The 14,442-nt window shown below is 34.0% G+C and overlaps 1 protein-coding gene across 1 annotated transcript in view; it reads right to left on the minus strand.

Moving 5' to 3' along the window:
• LOC118196555 (enoyl-CoA hydratase, mitochondrial-like) overlaps positions 1-14,442 on the minus strand; it is a 52,417-nt gene that overhangs the window by 27,536 nt on the left and 10,439 nt on the right. Inside the window, exon 3 of the mRNA XM_035368016.2 lies at positions 8,072-8,199. Within this exon, the coding sequence (XP_035223907.1) occupies positions 8,072-8,199 (128 nt within the window). The remainder of the gene's footprint in view (positions 1-8,071; positions 8,200-14,442) is intronic.

Raw genomic sequence — 14,442 nt, forward strand, 5'->3', positions numbered from 1 at the left:
AAAATTTTAATGATGAAATTTCAGTTCAAAATAGAGAAAATAAATAATAATAAGGTATTCGCTTGGAATTTATTTTTCCACTCATATTGATATTTAAATAATTTAAATCTAAATTCTGAACATTTTCTAAATTTTCATTGTATATCAGTTTTCCCTTAACAGGTATTGCAAGCAAAGTAATTTAAGTAAAAAAGAGGAACACTTCTGAAATCAGAAGACAAAAATTTGCTTCATGCAGTCATCCTTTAACAGTAAAAGCTTCACTAACCCACATACTTGGAAATTGGCGAATATTCGGACAGTCGAACGTAACTTGAAAAAGAGGAGAGGAGGGGGGAGGGTAGACTGAAGCCGCTCTTTAGATTTTTCCGCTAAATAAATGCTTTTGACATTTTGATATGTGCATCACACAAAAATAAACCAATGGAACTGAAAAATATTCTGCTTAGCAAACACAGTAAAATACTTTTAAGTGTTCATAAACAAATCTCGGACAGAACATCAAAATTAATTATCTCTGCAAAATATCGCAAACATTATTCGCAATACGTGTGCCGTAATTCTTCCCTACGTGATGTTACACAATCGGAATCAACAGCTGCCAGTATTGGGAGAATAAAGAACTAAATAACTGGGGTGTTTTTCATTCTAATTTTCAACAGACGGCGTTAAATTTCCGGAATAGAATCATTCTTTGCTTGGTAGACCGCAGAACTTTTAGTCCTATTCAATCCGGATTGGAAAGTGACAAAAAAAAAAAAAAGTCCGTTTCTTGTTTTGCAACGAACTGTAACAGTTCCAATATTCGAGATTTTGCGAAGAAAAGGGAGAACCTCCCAATCTTCGTACTGTATAATGTATTGGTCAAAAAAATGAAATTATTTTACTATTCGATTACTTCCCCTTTATTTATGGCATTCCGAATATTATTCCTTAGAAAGCTAATCTGTGTTAAAACACATCCATTTTTGGAAGTTTACTATACTTCAGCAGTTACTGCAACTATGTTATTATAAACATTCATACATATGCTCATAATATAAGCATTATGATCATAATAAACACGAATATGAACTGACCAAGCGGAACAAGAACGCAAATTATTAAGATCTTGATAGAAATTCAAACGTGTGTAGTATCTGGGTGGGAGGAAAAGAATGCCGAATGTACCGGAATTTTCGACTGCTTTCGCAATTCTTTCGCTGATAGAACGACGGGCACCTGTCTGTACTCTTCGTGCACACCACAGGTTATGTTAATGTAGAGAAAGGGGGAAAAGCTATTTCCGGGAGTATGATTCACCATCTGACATTTCATATTAGGAAGAAAAGTTGTTTTAGTTTCAGCTTTGGTACGGGAAAAAATAGCGCCTTCATTAAAAAAAAAAAGGACTAAAAGCAAAAAATAAGCACTAAAAACAAAAAAAAAAAAAAAAAAAATGGGCTTTAAAGAAAAAGTAAGCACCTATAAGGGCCTTTATATTTTATTTTCAAATATAAGGACTCATAAGCACTTCGAATATAAGGACCGCTACAAATCCTGTTTTTTTTTTTTTTTTTTTTTTGAGTGATTTTGAAGATTAGCTTATACTGGATTCAAAACCCAGTAAAAATTGAAACAATTTGTATTAAATCATGTAAAGGAGATATAAGGATTGCCAACTGAAGCAGCCCACCAGCGGCCGAGCTGTAAAGTCGCTGAACACTGGTTTCGGTCCGAGGTTCGAATCCCGCGAACGGGCTGGCTGCATGGGCGTTTTCGTGGTTTTCCCCATGTGTAACGTGTATACGAGCCAGTTTCCCTTAGAAAGTCCTCCCCGAAAGGCATCCCTCCCCTTAGGCAGATAGCCCTCGAGGCTTTGCCATAATCACACATACACCATACATACATACGCCAACTGAAGCTACATGGCATCACTGTCTTGGCAAGGATAACCCAGCCGATTTATTTACCAATAGTGCAACTACTGATTCGCTTATAAATAATTCAACTCAGTAGACTGGACTTGCCTTCCTACAGGAAATTATTTCTAAACTTCCAGAACTTTGTGTCATAGGGAACGAGTATTTTAGTGAACTAAAAAAAAAGACTGTGATAATACTAACTCTTTGAAACTTTTTAGTATAACAGAGGACTTTAACTTTTTTAATCACATTTTTTATTTAAGTAATGATTTTGGGCATATTTTAAGTGCTAATAAGGTTTTCCTTTCAGATTCATCTATATTGCAAGTAACCCTAGCAACACAAAATCACAGTATGTAATAGCTGCTGAATTGGAGCAAGCAGAGATTTTCTTAATCAGACAAGAACAATCTCAAGAATTTTTGCTAGAGTTGAAAAGTTTATCTAAGTGTGAAACAGTAGCCCCCAATAGTAAGCTGAAAAATTTAGCCTCTTTTATTGATAATCATTCTATTATTGGAGTTGGTGATCTCCTTTAAAATTCTCATCTTAAGTTCTGTAAAAACCATCTTGCGGTGCTTTCACCAAAAAACCATTTAACAGATCTAATTGTATCACGTGGGAAACAAACTTAATTATATTACGTGAGAAAAAAATATTAGCCCATAAATGGGAGAATTATTTGCAGAAAAATTTGCCATCAACGTGTTATTTGTTTTTTGGCAAATCCTTCTACTTCCACCCAATTAATAGGAAGTCTGAAATCTGAGCGTGTCAATGAAAATTTTGCCTTTAATGATACAGGCATTGATTTTTGTGGACCCTTTGTTATGAAATGTAAAAATCAAGGTAAAGGTGTATTTAATAAAGTTTATCTTGACATATTTGTTTGCCTTGCAACCCATGCAAGGAAATCATAACAAATCTAATGACAAAAACTTTTATATCTTGTCTTAAGAGGGTTTTTACTCGAAGAAGCAAATCTAGAAGACTTTTTTATGAACATCTGTAACTTACAAACATCTGTAGTAGGTGCGGGAGCAGAGTTCAAGACATTGTTTGATATTGTTAATTCTCCTGATGAATGCAGGATATTTATCTTCCAAAGGTGTTGACTGGAACTTCATCGCTCTCAAGGTGCCTAGTTTTGGCAGTCTTTGGGAGGCTGGTATAAAATCATTCAAATACCATTTGAAACTTGTTGTGATAAATACTAATTTAAGTGTAGAGGATATAATTAAGTATGACAATTTAACAATTGTCATACAATTTAACAATTGTCTCATACAAATCAAAGGGTTCTTGAAATTCACATCTCCTTTCTCATATTTCTTCTGATCCTAACGATAATAGAGTTTTGTTTCTCGGACATTTTTTTATCAGCAAAGAAATCATTTTTATACCTGAGCCTAATTTAACATGAATCCCCGAAAACAGACTTTCCAAGTGGCAGAAAATAACTGATTGCGTTAAAACATCTGGGCAGTGCTGTACGAAAAAAAGAGAAAAAAGCCAGAGTGTGTTCCTGCCATTGTGGCATGAATGATGAAAAAGTTCTAGAATTGTGAAACAAAAGCTACAGTCTTAACTTTATCATATGTTTCTTGAGCACGAGTAATACTGAATCTTCGTTAATAATGAGATAACCTAATAAACAGCATACATCAATGAAATATTTTTAAGAAAAAACATAAATTACACAGTGTTTTGTTTTGTTTAATTTATTACAACAAAGCACACTAGGGTTATCTGCCTAAAGGGAGGGATGCCTTCGTGGAAGACTTTCTGAAGGAATCTGGCTTGTATACACATAGGGAAAACCAGGAAAACGCTCATACAGCCAACCTAGTTACGTGGAGTAGAACCCATGTTGGAACTACTCATTTTCAGGTCGGAACTACCAGTTCAGTTTTATCGCTCGGCTGCTGGTGGGCCTACACAGCATTTGGAAGCACAGATACCAAAAGGAAAGTAAGTAAATTTCAATTTGCGATTAATAAAGAATGACATAATTATGGATTGCAATATTTAGAAATAATGCTGATGTTTCCTTAACACCATTTCTTTTGATTATATCTAAATGTATAGACTTATTTTTAATTTCTATATTTTAGAAAACAACAGATTACCATAATCATTTCATACACTTTTTAACATCAGCAGCCTTTTTCTGCATGCTGTATGGAAGAACTCTGAATAATACATATTATAACTTACTATATGCATGAAAATCTGCTTTTCTCTAAATATGTCATAAAAATCTGTTTAATTTACTGTTTCTTTGTTATAACATATATCAAATTAAGCAATGAAAATAAAACTATACTTGATAACAAAAATCATACATTTAAAAATTCATATTTAAAGTGGTTTCTTAACATCTCCTCTTTGTATCATATCTTAGCATAGTCTGTTTTCTGGAATAACAGATTATAATGTTCACTTCATTCAAATACTAAAATCAACAATCATTTTTGCATATTGAATATCTTTGAATAATATACACAGCAGCATAATATGTGCATTAAAAACTGTTCTTCATTTTAACAGCGTATAATGAAACTTAAAAAAAAAAAAAAAAAAAAAAAAAAAAAAAAAAAAAAAAAAAAAATCATGAATTTTCCTGCTATCACAAATATATACAAAAATTAAGCCACTTAAACAGAAAATAATAATAAAAACTTAAATTCAAATATTCATATTTATAATATAATCATGATTTGATTTAACCAAGCATGCACATATAACTGATCTTTAAATAGCACAAATTATGCAGTGTTTGAAGTTACGAATACTATAAGAAAAATAATAAAACTGCATTTTACAATTAACATAATAAAAATACTTAATGTTTTTAGATTTCGTTCATTTGAAGCAGAAAACTTACTATTTGCCAATATGGCAATTTCATCTGATTTTTCATTTCCATGTACTCCAGTAGGGTGCTTGGACCCATTGGAGCTTCTTATATAATTTCCAAATTGGTGATATTTTCTTTTATGAAACATTAAAGATTTTCCTTATTTATTTATTTAATTTAAGGCATAGATTATGAAAATTAAATACTAAAAATTCATTTTCAATTGTTAATTAACATTTCAGATTTACATTTAACATCAAAATCAACTGATCATTCCTAGGAAATTAAACTTCCAAAAATTCAAACAATTAAATAATAGGAAAAACAAAGCAAAGGAAAATTAATCACACATATTATTTAGAATGCAAGAGAGTTCATAAATGAAAATGACAGTACTCTCAGGAAATCCTCTTTGCTGATAAGCATGCTGTTTTCCCAGATCCACTTAAGCAGGGTTAGTGATATCGAATTCACTGGGGTAATCGGTCAGTCCTCAGCAATAATAAGTAAACATAGTAATTGAAAAGATTGTCCTTGAGATGTTAGCAAACTCATAAACACATAATTTTTCTTTCTTTGGTTTATTTGGTATAGAAGACCAATTTGGGAGTTGCAGCACATTCTTTCAAAGCACCTGCTCTTTCCATGATTTTGGTATATAATGATTTACAGTAAAAAACACGTCTTAATTCTTCAAAAGAAGAAATGATGGAAACCCCTCAGAAGTGAAACTGTTAGCCTCCCATATTGCTTTTACAAGAAGATGGATTAGCTACCAGAAGCAGAAACTGCCCTCATTGGATCGGAGCTACATTGAGCAAAGTTCGACATCCATAGTTCACTTCTCTCTGCTAAACATGGAGCCAGAGGCCTGCTGCTGGTGGCAAGAAATAAATACCTCTACTCCAAAGCTCTTCTCAACTTCAAGATAAGATAAATTTTAATTTTTCCTCTAATACTAGTTGCTAATACTAAGCTTCAAAGAAATGTCAGTTCAATGCCCTTTTAAATTTTACAGGCTGAAAGAAAAACATATAAATGCTTGACCAACTGGATGAATTTTCTTCTCCTCTTTTTATTACTCTCAATTCTCCCAAACAAACAGAAACAAAACTGCTGTAACAAAGATTGTCATCTTGATACCTGCAAAGTGAGACCCAAATGCATGAGAAACAGAATTCAACACCTGTTAGCTTCCAAAAACAAGGAGATCCTGCCCTTTTAATCGCAGCCCACTTGATGCCTCTCTGCTTTAAAAAAAAAAAAAAAAAAAAAAAATCATAATCAATAATTCTGTCAACTGCAACATTCACAAAAGTGAAAGTGAAGCAAAACACCAATTATTTCTTTTTTCTCACAGTCAGTAAAGAAAGGCTCCCGTAGCTCTCTTCTCTCTCTAGTGACAGATATTCTAAATTGCTGTTTTTCACTGTAATGCCTATTCACAGTTCGGCAAGAAAATCTGTTTTGGAAACACTGATCAAGTAATTTGATCCCTGTTTCCATCTAGATGTTCAGAAAAATACTCCCTGCTCTAATTCTAACCTTAAGTAAAAAATGAAAATAATATAATGAAATTTTTAACTTCCAAAAATATGTTAATTCCCACCACACTAGTGACAAACAATTTCAATTTAAAATCTTAATAGCAGTTAATTAATACACATTAGCACAATTTTGCGACATAGCAACATACTCGTACTATTCCAAAGAAGTAACACAGAGTACTACAGAGTACTGTAGTTACCTGAGATGATGAAAACCCAAGAAGGCAAGGGGATATGAATACGGAGGATGATACAAAACTTACCAGCTCTAAAAGTCTCTATTTAATATTTATTAAAATGTGAGGCACTATTATTGAAGACAACACATCAACAATTGGTCAGTTCTGAGAGCTTTGCTTCAATTTTTATTTTTAAAGTGTCCATTCCAGACGCAATTTTTCTAAGTTTATTGCTGGATTTATTGGCAACAATTAGCATACAATTCATTTGGCTTCTCAACACACACAAAGCATTACTTTTTAGGAATAAAAGCCCCCACTCAGTGTTACTAAAGGAGATTCATGATATTTTTCATGCAACGTTTATTATATAGTATTCATTTCTCATCTCTTGTAATCGGCCATTTCAGAAATAGAGCTTCATTCTTTCTTTTCAGCAAAGAATCACATGAAGAAACTTTAAACGTATTTTGCCCTGCTAAACCTAACTATACATAGTAGTAGCTACCATACCTAGTCGTCTTCAAATGATCATGTATTTTTTGAATATTTAGTCTATTTGATAATTTCTGAACTGTATAGCAAGAATTTTTAGTTACAGCTTTTTTAACAGGTCCTTGTTTACAGAGGGTGGTCTTTCAGAGTGAGCATCATCTTCAAGGCTGAAATCCTTCCCAAACCACCTTCCAACTATGTCATTAGAAACAGCACTTTGTCCATAGCATAAATTTTATAAGCAGTATGACTAGCAATTTTCTTCTTTAAATCAACATAATGTGATGAAAATAAACTTTTCGGTTTTCCATATTTAACACTGCACTGAAACAAAACACATCTCAACACGTTAGTTACACAATACAAATAGAAAAGATCGTACTTAGACATTTGCTTCACCAGTAACAAAATGATTAGAAGAAAATGCATTTCGATTTGAATAATAAAAGAACTTTCTGGATGATCAAATACATAGCATTGCAGGGTTTGGCTTTATGATGGTACCTGCACATCTAAAAGTATATTCACATGGCTCGTAGCATATGACTTGTAGAATTATGAAAGACTGTATTACAATGGAAGTGAGGTGCAAGTTTTCCATTTTGTATAATTGCCATTTTATTTGAAGTGGGGTGCTAAGATTATTTGAGTAGCACAGAAATACAATTTATTTCAATCCATGAATGTATTCTTTTGAAAAACTTGGCTATAGATAGCATTATTTTACCAGATTTCTACTGGTAAACTCAAAAGAAATATCTCTTTTTTTAATACATACTTTGTACGTATAAAGTATGTTATTGTGTTTCCGCTGACACTTCCGCTTACATATACAGTATTTAACAGCCAACTTGAAGCTGAAAATTGACCAAACATTGAACTATCATTTTGATCTTCACTCATCTTAGCCTGTACTATTAACCAGTGGCATAGTACTGATATTTTTCTTGCCGTTAGAAATTAAATGGAACAATTTGTGTATGTATGTGGGGGGGGGGAAGGGTCATAACATCATTACACTTTTAAAAAAACAGTTATTCTATTGTTACAAAACAGTTGAACAAATTAATAGGGAAAAATACTCACAGCATAGCCATTAACAGCAGCTATAATAGGCTTTCTAGTTCTTGCAACACGATCCCAGGTTGCGAGAAAGTTTGAAGAAAAGCAATCAGGAAATGTTTTATTCTGCATTTCTTTTATATCAGCACCAGCTATGAAAAAATTTACCCGTTAGCTATAAAGCATGTATTAAATAAAATGCACATTTAACTCATGTTGTTCATAAATGTGCTCCAATTCAGCTTGTATTATCCAAGATTTAATATAGTATTTACACATTATCCCACTAACTGTGAAAGTGCAATTAAAGTGCCACTATTGCCAAGCAGTGCAATTTATATAATTTTAATATTAATATATGTTTTAGAATATTATTAACATTTGATAAAGTATTTTCATACATATCATATACTGAAATTTCCGGAAGAAAGGCCGCATCAGCGTAAACGGCGCACTCGCGAAAAATGGCAGGAAAAAAATTTAAATTACACAGAAACGCCGCAATATATTAAATTGCGCATGACATCCTCGTGGGCCGTATAGATGGAAAAACTCCACCTAAGTCCTGATATATGACATATCAGTTAAGAAAAATGCATGAAATGAAACCATAACTCAAAAATAAATTAAAGGTAAAAAATGTGGAAAATATATTTACCTTCACGTATATACTTATATTTACCCACTAAAGAAGTCCATATTCGTAATACTCAGACTATATTATAAAAAATGTTGCAACAACGAAGTATTAAATTTGGATGACAAAAGGAAATTTTTTATTTTACTTACGAATTACAGCAAACTATACATCATATGAGGCCATCAAAATCTGATTCTTCACTATCTGAATTAAAAAGATTTAGTAAATCCTGATCTAAGTCTTCCAGATCGTCGCATTCATCCTCTTGGTTTACAGTCTCTTTATCTAAGGATATAATTTCAGCTTCTTTGAACCTTGCTATTATTGACGATGTTTCTACCGATTTCCACGCACTTCCTGCCCACTTTGCAATTTCTTCATAAGATGCTCTACGCATTTTACCGCTTCTGGTTTACGTATGCAATCCTTCACTCATCCAACACTCCCACCGCTTTCGGACTTTCGGACATAAGATGCTCTACGCATTTTACCGCTTTTGGTTTACGTATGCAATCCTTCACTCATCCAACACTCCCACCGCTTTCCGACTTCAGCTTTGGAGGATTTATTACCTGACAAATCTAACAGTTATAAGATTTTGTCAAACCACCAGGAATTATTGCTTCGGTCGTAGACAATTTTTGACATCTGGTTTTCACTGACTCAAAGAAATGAGCACGCATGGAATCCATTATCAATAACACTTTTGGTTGGGAATAAGATCCCATACGACACTGCCAAACTTTTTGTAACCACTCATGCATAACTGTTTCGCACATCTAGCCATTCTCGTTTGCACAAATAATTACGTCATTAGGAAAATCTCCCTTCGGAATAGTCTTTCGTTTAAAAATGATCATTGGCGTTAGCTTGTCACCGTTTGCGGCACAAGCTAACACACATGTAAATGACGTTCTTTCATGCCCCGTCATAAACACAGATACAGTTTTTGCACCAGTTTCATCAACAGTTGTGTTTGCAGGAGAGTCGAAAGCTAACGGCGTTTCATCCATATTTATAATGTGTGACTGAAGAATTTTTTTTGTCAATAACAGCTGTTACATATTTTAGAAAAGATGACTTTTTATCTTGCCAGTCCATTGGTAATTGTTGCCCGACTGTCGTTCTAGTACGCACAGAAATATTTTTTCTTTTCATAAATCTGCTACACCTCCTTTGAAATCATTTATGTTCATTCGTTTTGCTATAAATTTTGCTTGTAAGCGAATTTTTGCAGTCAAAATTGCCATTTCCTTTCCTCGTTGCTCCTTTATTCAGTTTGCAAGGTCGTCCTCTAGATTTGGCCACCTTACAGTACCACTTCTTTTGGCTCGTTTCTGTTGCGGCATATTTTTAAGAAGTTCTTTTCAGTTCTCCAACGTCGAATACAGAGGCGTAGCTAGGGTTTTCGGCACCCGGGGACATCTGAAGGTTTTGCGCCCCTTTCTCTGTGCCAAGAACGGTAAACATTTCATTCTAAAATTTCGTAACATCAATTTGGCGCCCCCTGAATACTGTGCCCGGGAACAGATGTCCCCCCTTGCCCCACCCTAGCTACGCCACTGATAGAAGATAAAACACAGATTGGGGCCCTTTCCCAGATCGTTCTTATTTAAGCATGAAAGAAGAATTATTCATCAAAGAAGATAAAAAAGATTCATTTAGTCACATAATGTGTATATTTATTATACTGGCTTCGGGTAAAATGAGAATACACTAAATAATCTTCTCTACATATAATAAAGAAAGAGTCTGTGTGTCTTTCGTTCGTGCTGCGTATAAGCTAATAGACCCAGGGCTACGAAATTTGGTGTGGACGAAATTTGAAGTGGACGACATCTGTCGTCCACTTCAAACTCTCGAGCTGCTGCTCGATTTCCAATTTCTTCCACACGTGAAATTACATTAAGCTTAAAACTAGCAGTATAGCTTCTGTGCTGTTTAGGGACATTTTCAAAAATTTTCCGCTCCCTTCTTACTTAAAAACTACTCAACAAGTACTTGTACCCAAACTGATGGGATCTGTATCTGGCAGAATGCCAAGAAAAATCCATTCATGCTGAAGGGGAAATACGTCAGAGTTCGTTATTGCGAGGCTGGTGGAGTCGTGTCCGCCTTTGAAAAAAGTTGCAGAAAAGGCAGGGGTGGGGAGAGGATGGGTCTTGGAAGATTCATCGAATGGCAGAGGAGAGAGACTATTCAGACTGATGAGAATGTTGATTTGAAAGGGGGAAGAATGTTATTGTTCTCAGATCTCGTTTAGGGTGAATAAGGCATGTAGGTCCGTTCAAGGGAAAAAATGTAAACAAAATAACGTTCGCAAAAAGCAACTGAGTGGTCTTTTGTGTGGGAACAGCACCAGTCTATGCACAATGACAAGGCCATCCAAACTATGTACAATGACCATCATAGGAAATATTTTATTTTTAGTGCACCTAAACGCCCCATGGGTAGAAACACCGCACCCGCTGAAAATTTAAGTTTTAAACACGTAAACACAGCGGCGTTTTTTCCAGAAATTACGGTAGTAACTATATCTCACTGACCATTATTAGCGGGAGTTGGAAGATTATGTACGGTTATTGGAATAGTAAAAATGTTTGTATTTTGTGAGCATGGATTATTATTTACAGCTTTAATGGAGTCAATCATGGATAAAAGTGACATTACAACACATTCAAACATTTGCACTTTTGTTTCATGTAACCCCAGCTGCTTTCCAATTAACACCTTTTGTTTTTATGAAAAAGTATATAAATGAACTATTATTCCTGTATTAGTTTCTTGCTTTTTGCAAAATAAATAAATACCATAAATAAACAAATAAGAGTTTAAGAGCTGTAGAATTGGATTTGTGACTGCATTCTAGATCATTTACAGGTGGCTGAGAAAATTAACATCTGTTGAATAGGAAAGACAGCACATGAATATGGCCAACAAAATAGCAATAGCCTGGTACAATCTCTCCAGGAAGTTTGTACTCACAGCATTCTACACACAGCTTCCAGTAAAAAAGTTCAAACAAAAGTAGAGGTCAAGGAAAGCATAAAAATGAAGCATGCCGAATACTTCCACAGCAGTGGCTTTTTGGACTGAGCAAAGAAACTGATAAATATTTATTACTGTATAAGAGAGGCAAATGGAACTGAAAATCAGAATTACATAGGAGCAATTCTTTCAGCTTTGGCAGGATCTGCACCAACTCTCAAGGTCAGATGAGAACCAGCTTTTTATGGTCGACACAATAATATATAAGTATTTTTAAAATTATTAACTTATTCAAAATAACTGTTCTAATCCTTTAATAGTGAGATCAAATTATTCTATTAAAAGCATCGAGTCTGCTCCTTTTTTTTCATCATTATCTTAAAAAATTTTCTAACCAAAGCTCCCAAAATGGTATCCCTTTCACTTGCTCGCATAGGAAAAAAATGCAAGTTCGACTAGCAAGATGTACTAGTTCATTACAATAAAACATTATCCAAAGTTTTTACTTAACCCCTTAACGCATTTGCCCGTGTCTCACACGGGCGAAAGTTTCCGGCAAATTTGCACATGCCCGTGTCTCACACGGGCGCCCTTGTATCTCGCGTTATTTTATTTCTAATGCTTGTCTGAGATCCGTTCCAGTAAAAATAAATAGGCTAGATTATAATTAAACTTATTTGACATAGATGGCACCACTATTCACCATTTTTCTTGTGTAAACCACGTGGCGCATTTTGATGATTAGCTATAAGTTTGCTAGGAATTCTTTGCTATAAAGTAGTCGTTTGGTGTGGAAAAGGTAATATATCCATTTTTATTACGTAAATATAATAAAAGTAAGCAGTTAACTGCAAATTATATTACTAAGTGTTTTTGTAATTTAAAAAAAAGTTATCTGATAATGGGCGACTCTGACGATGACAATTTTGAATATGCCAATTTATCAGACAGTTTCAGCGATGAGAGTGATGATTTCTTGAGTGATGGAAGTGAATCGGAAGATAATGACAACGAGATTTTGGATATAGCAAGGAATTGGTATCAAATTAGCATAAATCAACCAAACGTTGCACCACCAAGATTTCGATTTGAAGCTAACCCTGGCATGATTATGCAAGAAAAAAAATAGGTGATTTTTTGACCGAAAATTAGAAATTAATGTGTGCCTTAAGGGGTTAATCACAAGTAGCATTTAGAGCTTCAATTTTTTAAAAATATATTTACTGTGTATTTAATTTAATTGTATGACTATATGCATTGCAACTATGATCACACTGCACTTACAATAAGAGTACCTCCTTGCAAGCAAACAGCAACCTTGGAGTGCTCAAGATATGTGGTCATCAGCATTTTCTCCCCTAGTCTCAACAGTCACAGTACTAAGCTCTTTTTTTTTTCAATCATTTTTATTTCCATGGACAGGATCCAACAAGCTGAAGAGCACCTAACACAGTGGGCCAGCTGTTCTGTTGATGGCAAAAAGAAAGAAAGACAAACAAAACCGAGACTCATTGCTGAATACCACAGAGCCATTCATTCAGATGTCCAAGAGGCTTATTAATGATGCCTTCACAGTCTTTCGTGTCAAAGGTTTCGGATTAATGTTATTCTTCGTGCAGGACAGCTTGTAAGGAAGGCGCTTTCAGCCAAACGTCAAGAAACTGTTCTCTTAAATATTGGAGCATCCAAAGTTTATTGTACACTACACAACATGCTCATAATAGTCGACTGTGGGACCATCACCATTTCTCTTCATATGTGCTGATCTGCACATTCTGTAGTATGTCTAGATGGACCTGGTCTTTTATGACTATTTACATTTCCTTCAACAGCCTCTCTAAAAAAATTTTATGCACAGTGGATGCATCTATGTGTATCTCAGCAGAAGACCGACCAGTTGTATGTAAGTCTACAATTTGATCCCATGTAAAACCATCCATTTGCTGGAACTGCCTATGCTTTCTTTAAGCAGACATCTCTTCATTCACATGCTGAACTTCTCAAAATTCTGAATTTCCTAAGCAGCAGAGAGCAGCAGCTATAGGTTCACCTGCCATTTCCTTCCCCTTTATCTTGCGCTATAATTATGTGACCAACTTGCTTCTTACATCATCTACATGACTGACTTGTTCCACCTCATATTCCCCGAAATTTCCATATTTATATAGTTGAGTCTTCAGGGTACTGCATTTTCTATGGTGGGCAGTGTATGTACATACGATGACAACACAATGTTCTACAGAAAATTTTTTAAATTTGGAATGCACTTTTTTAAAAATTTAATATTGAATTGTTTTCACATATCCTTATCTAATGGTCCAATTAATTACTGCAGAATTTCAAACTTTACACTAATAAATCGATAAAAAAATAATAGTTAAAATGAAAATTGTTTGGAACTTCTAAAGTAATTTACAAAATTCAGGTTTTATAAAAATCATTCAATTTTTTTTTTAATTTACTGCATTTTTGTTAATAGTGATGGAGTTTTTAATATAGAAATGTAACCTTTCATCGTTAGCAGACCCACAGTTTTAATTGATGGAATCTAAATTACAAAAGAACTTGAATTTTAAGAAGTATTTAAATTGGGTACTCAGTATATACGAGAATGGAAGATTAGCTGTGCCTGAAAACATCATTAAGTTTTTTTTTATATATTTGTCTTGAGTAAAGGTTAGTGGGTTAGAGAGAGGTATGTTGAAGACAAAATTTTTTAAATAAATAAGGATTTTGCAAAGGATGCTGCCAACTAATGTTTATGTCT

The sequence above is a fragment of the Stegodyphus dumicola genome, chromosome 6, assembly GCF_044657685.1.
Source record: "Stegodyphus dumicola isolate Sdum_Otavi_A_Nest chromosome 6, ASM4465768v1".
Classification (NCBI taxonomy): Eukaryota; Metazoa; Arthropoda; class Arachnida; order Araneae; family Eresidae; genus Stegodyphus; species Stegodyphus dumicola.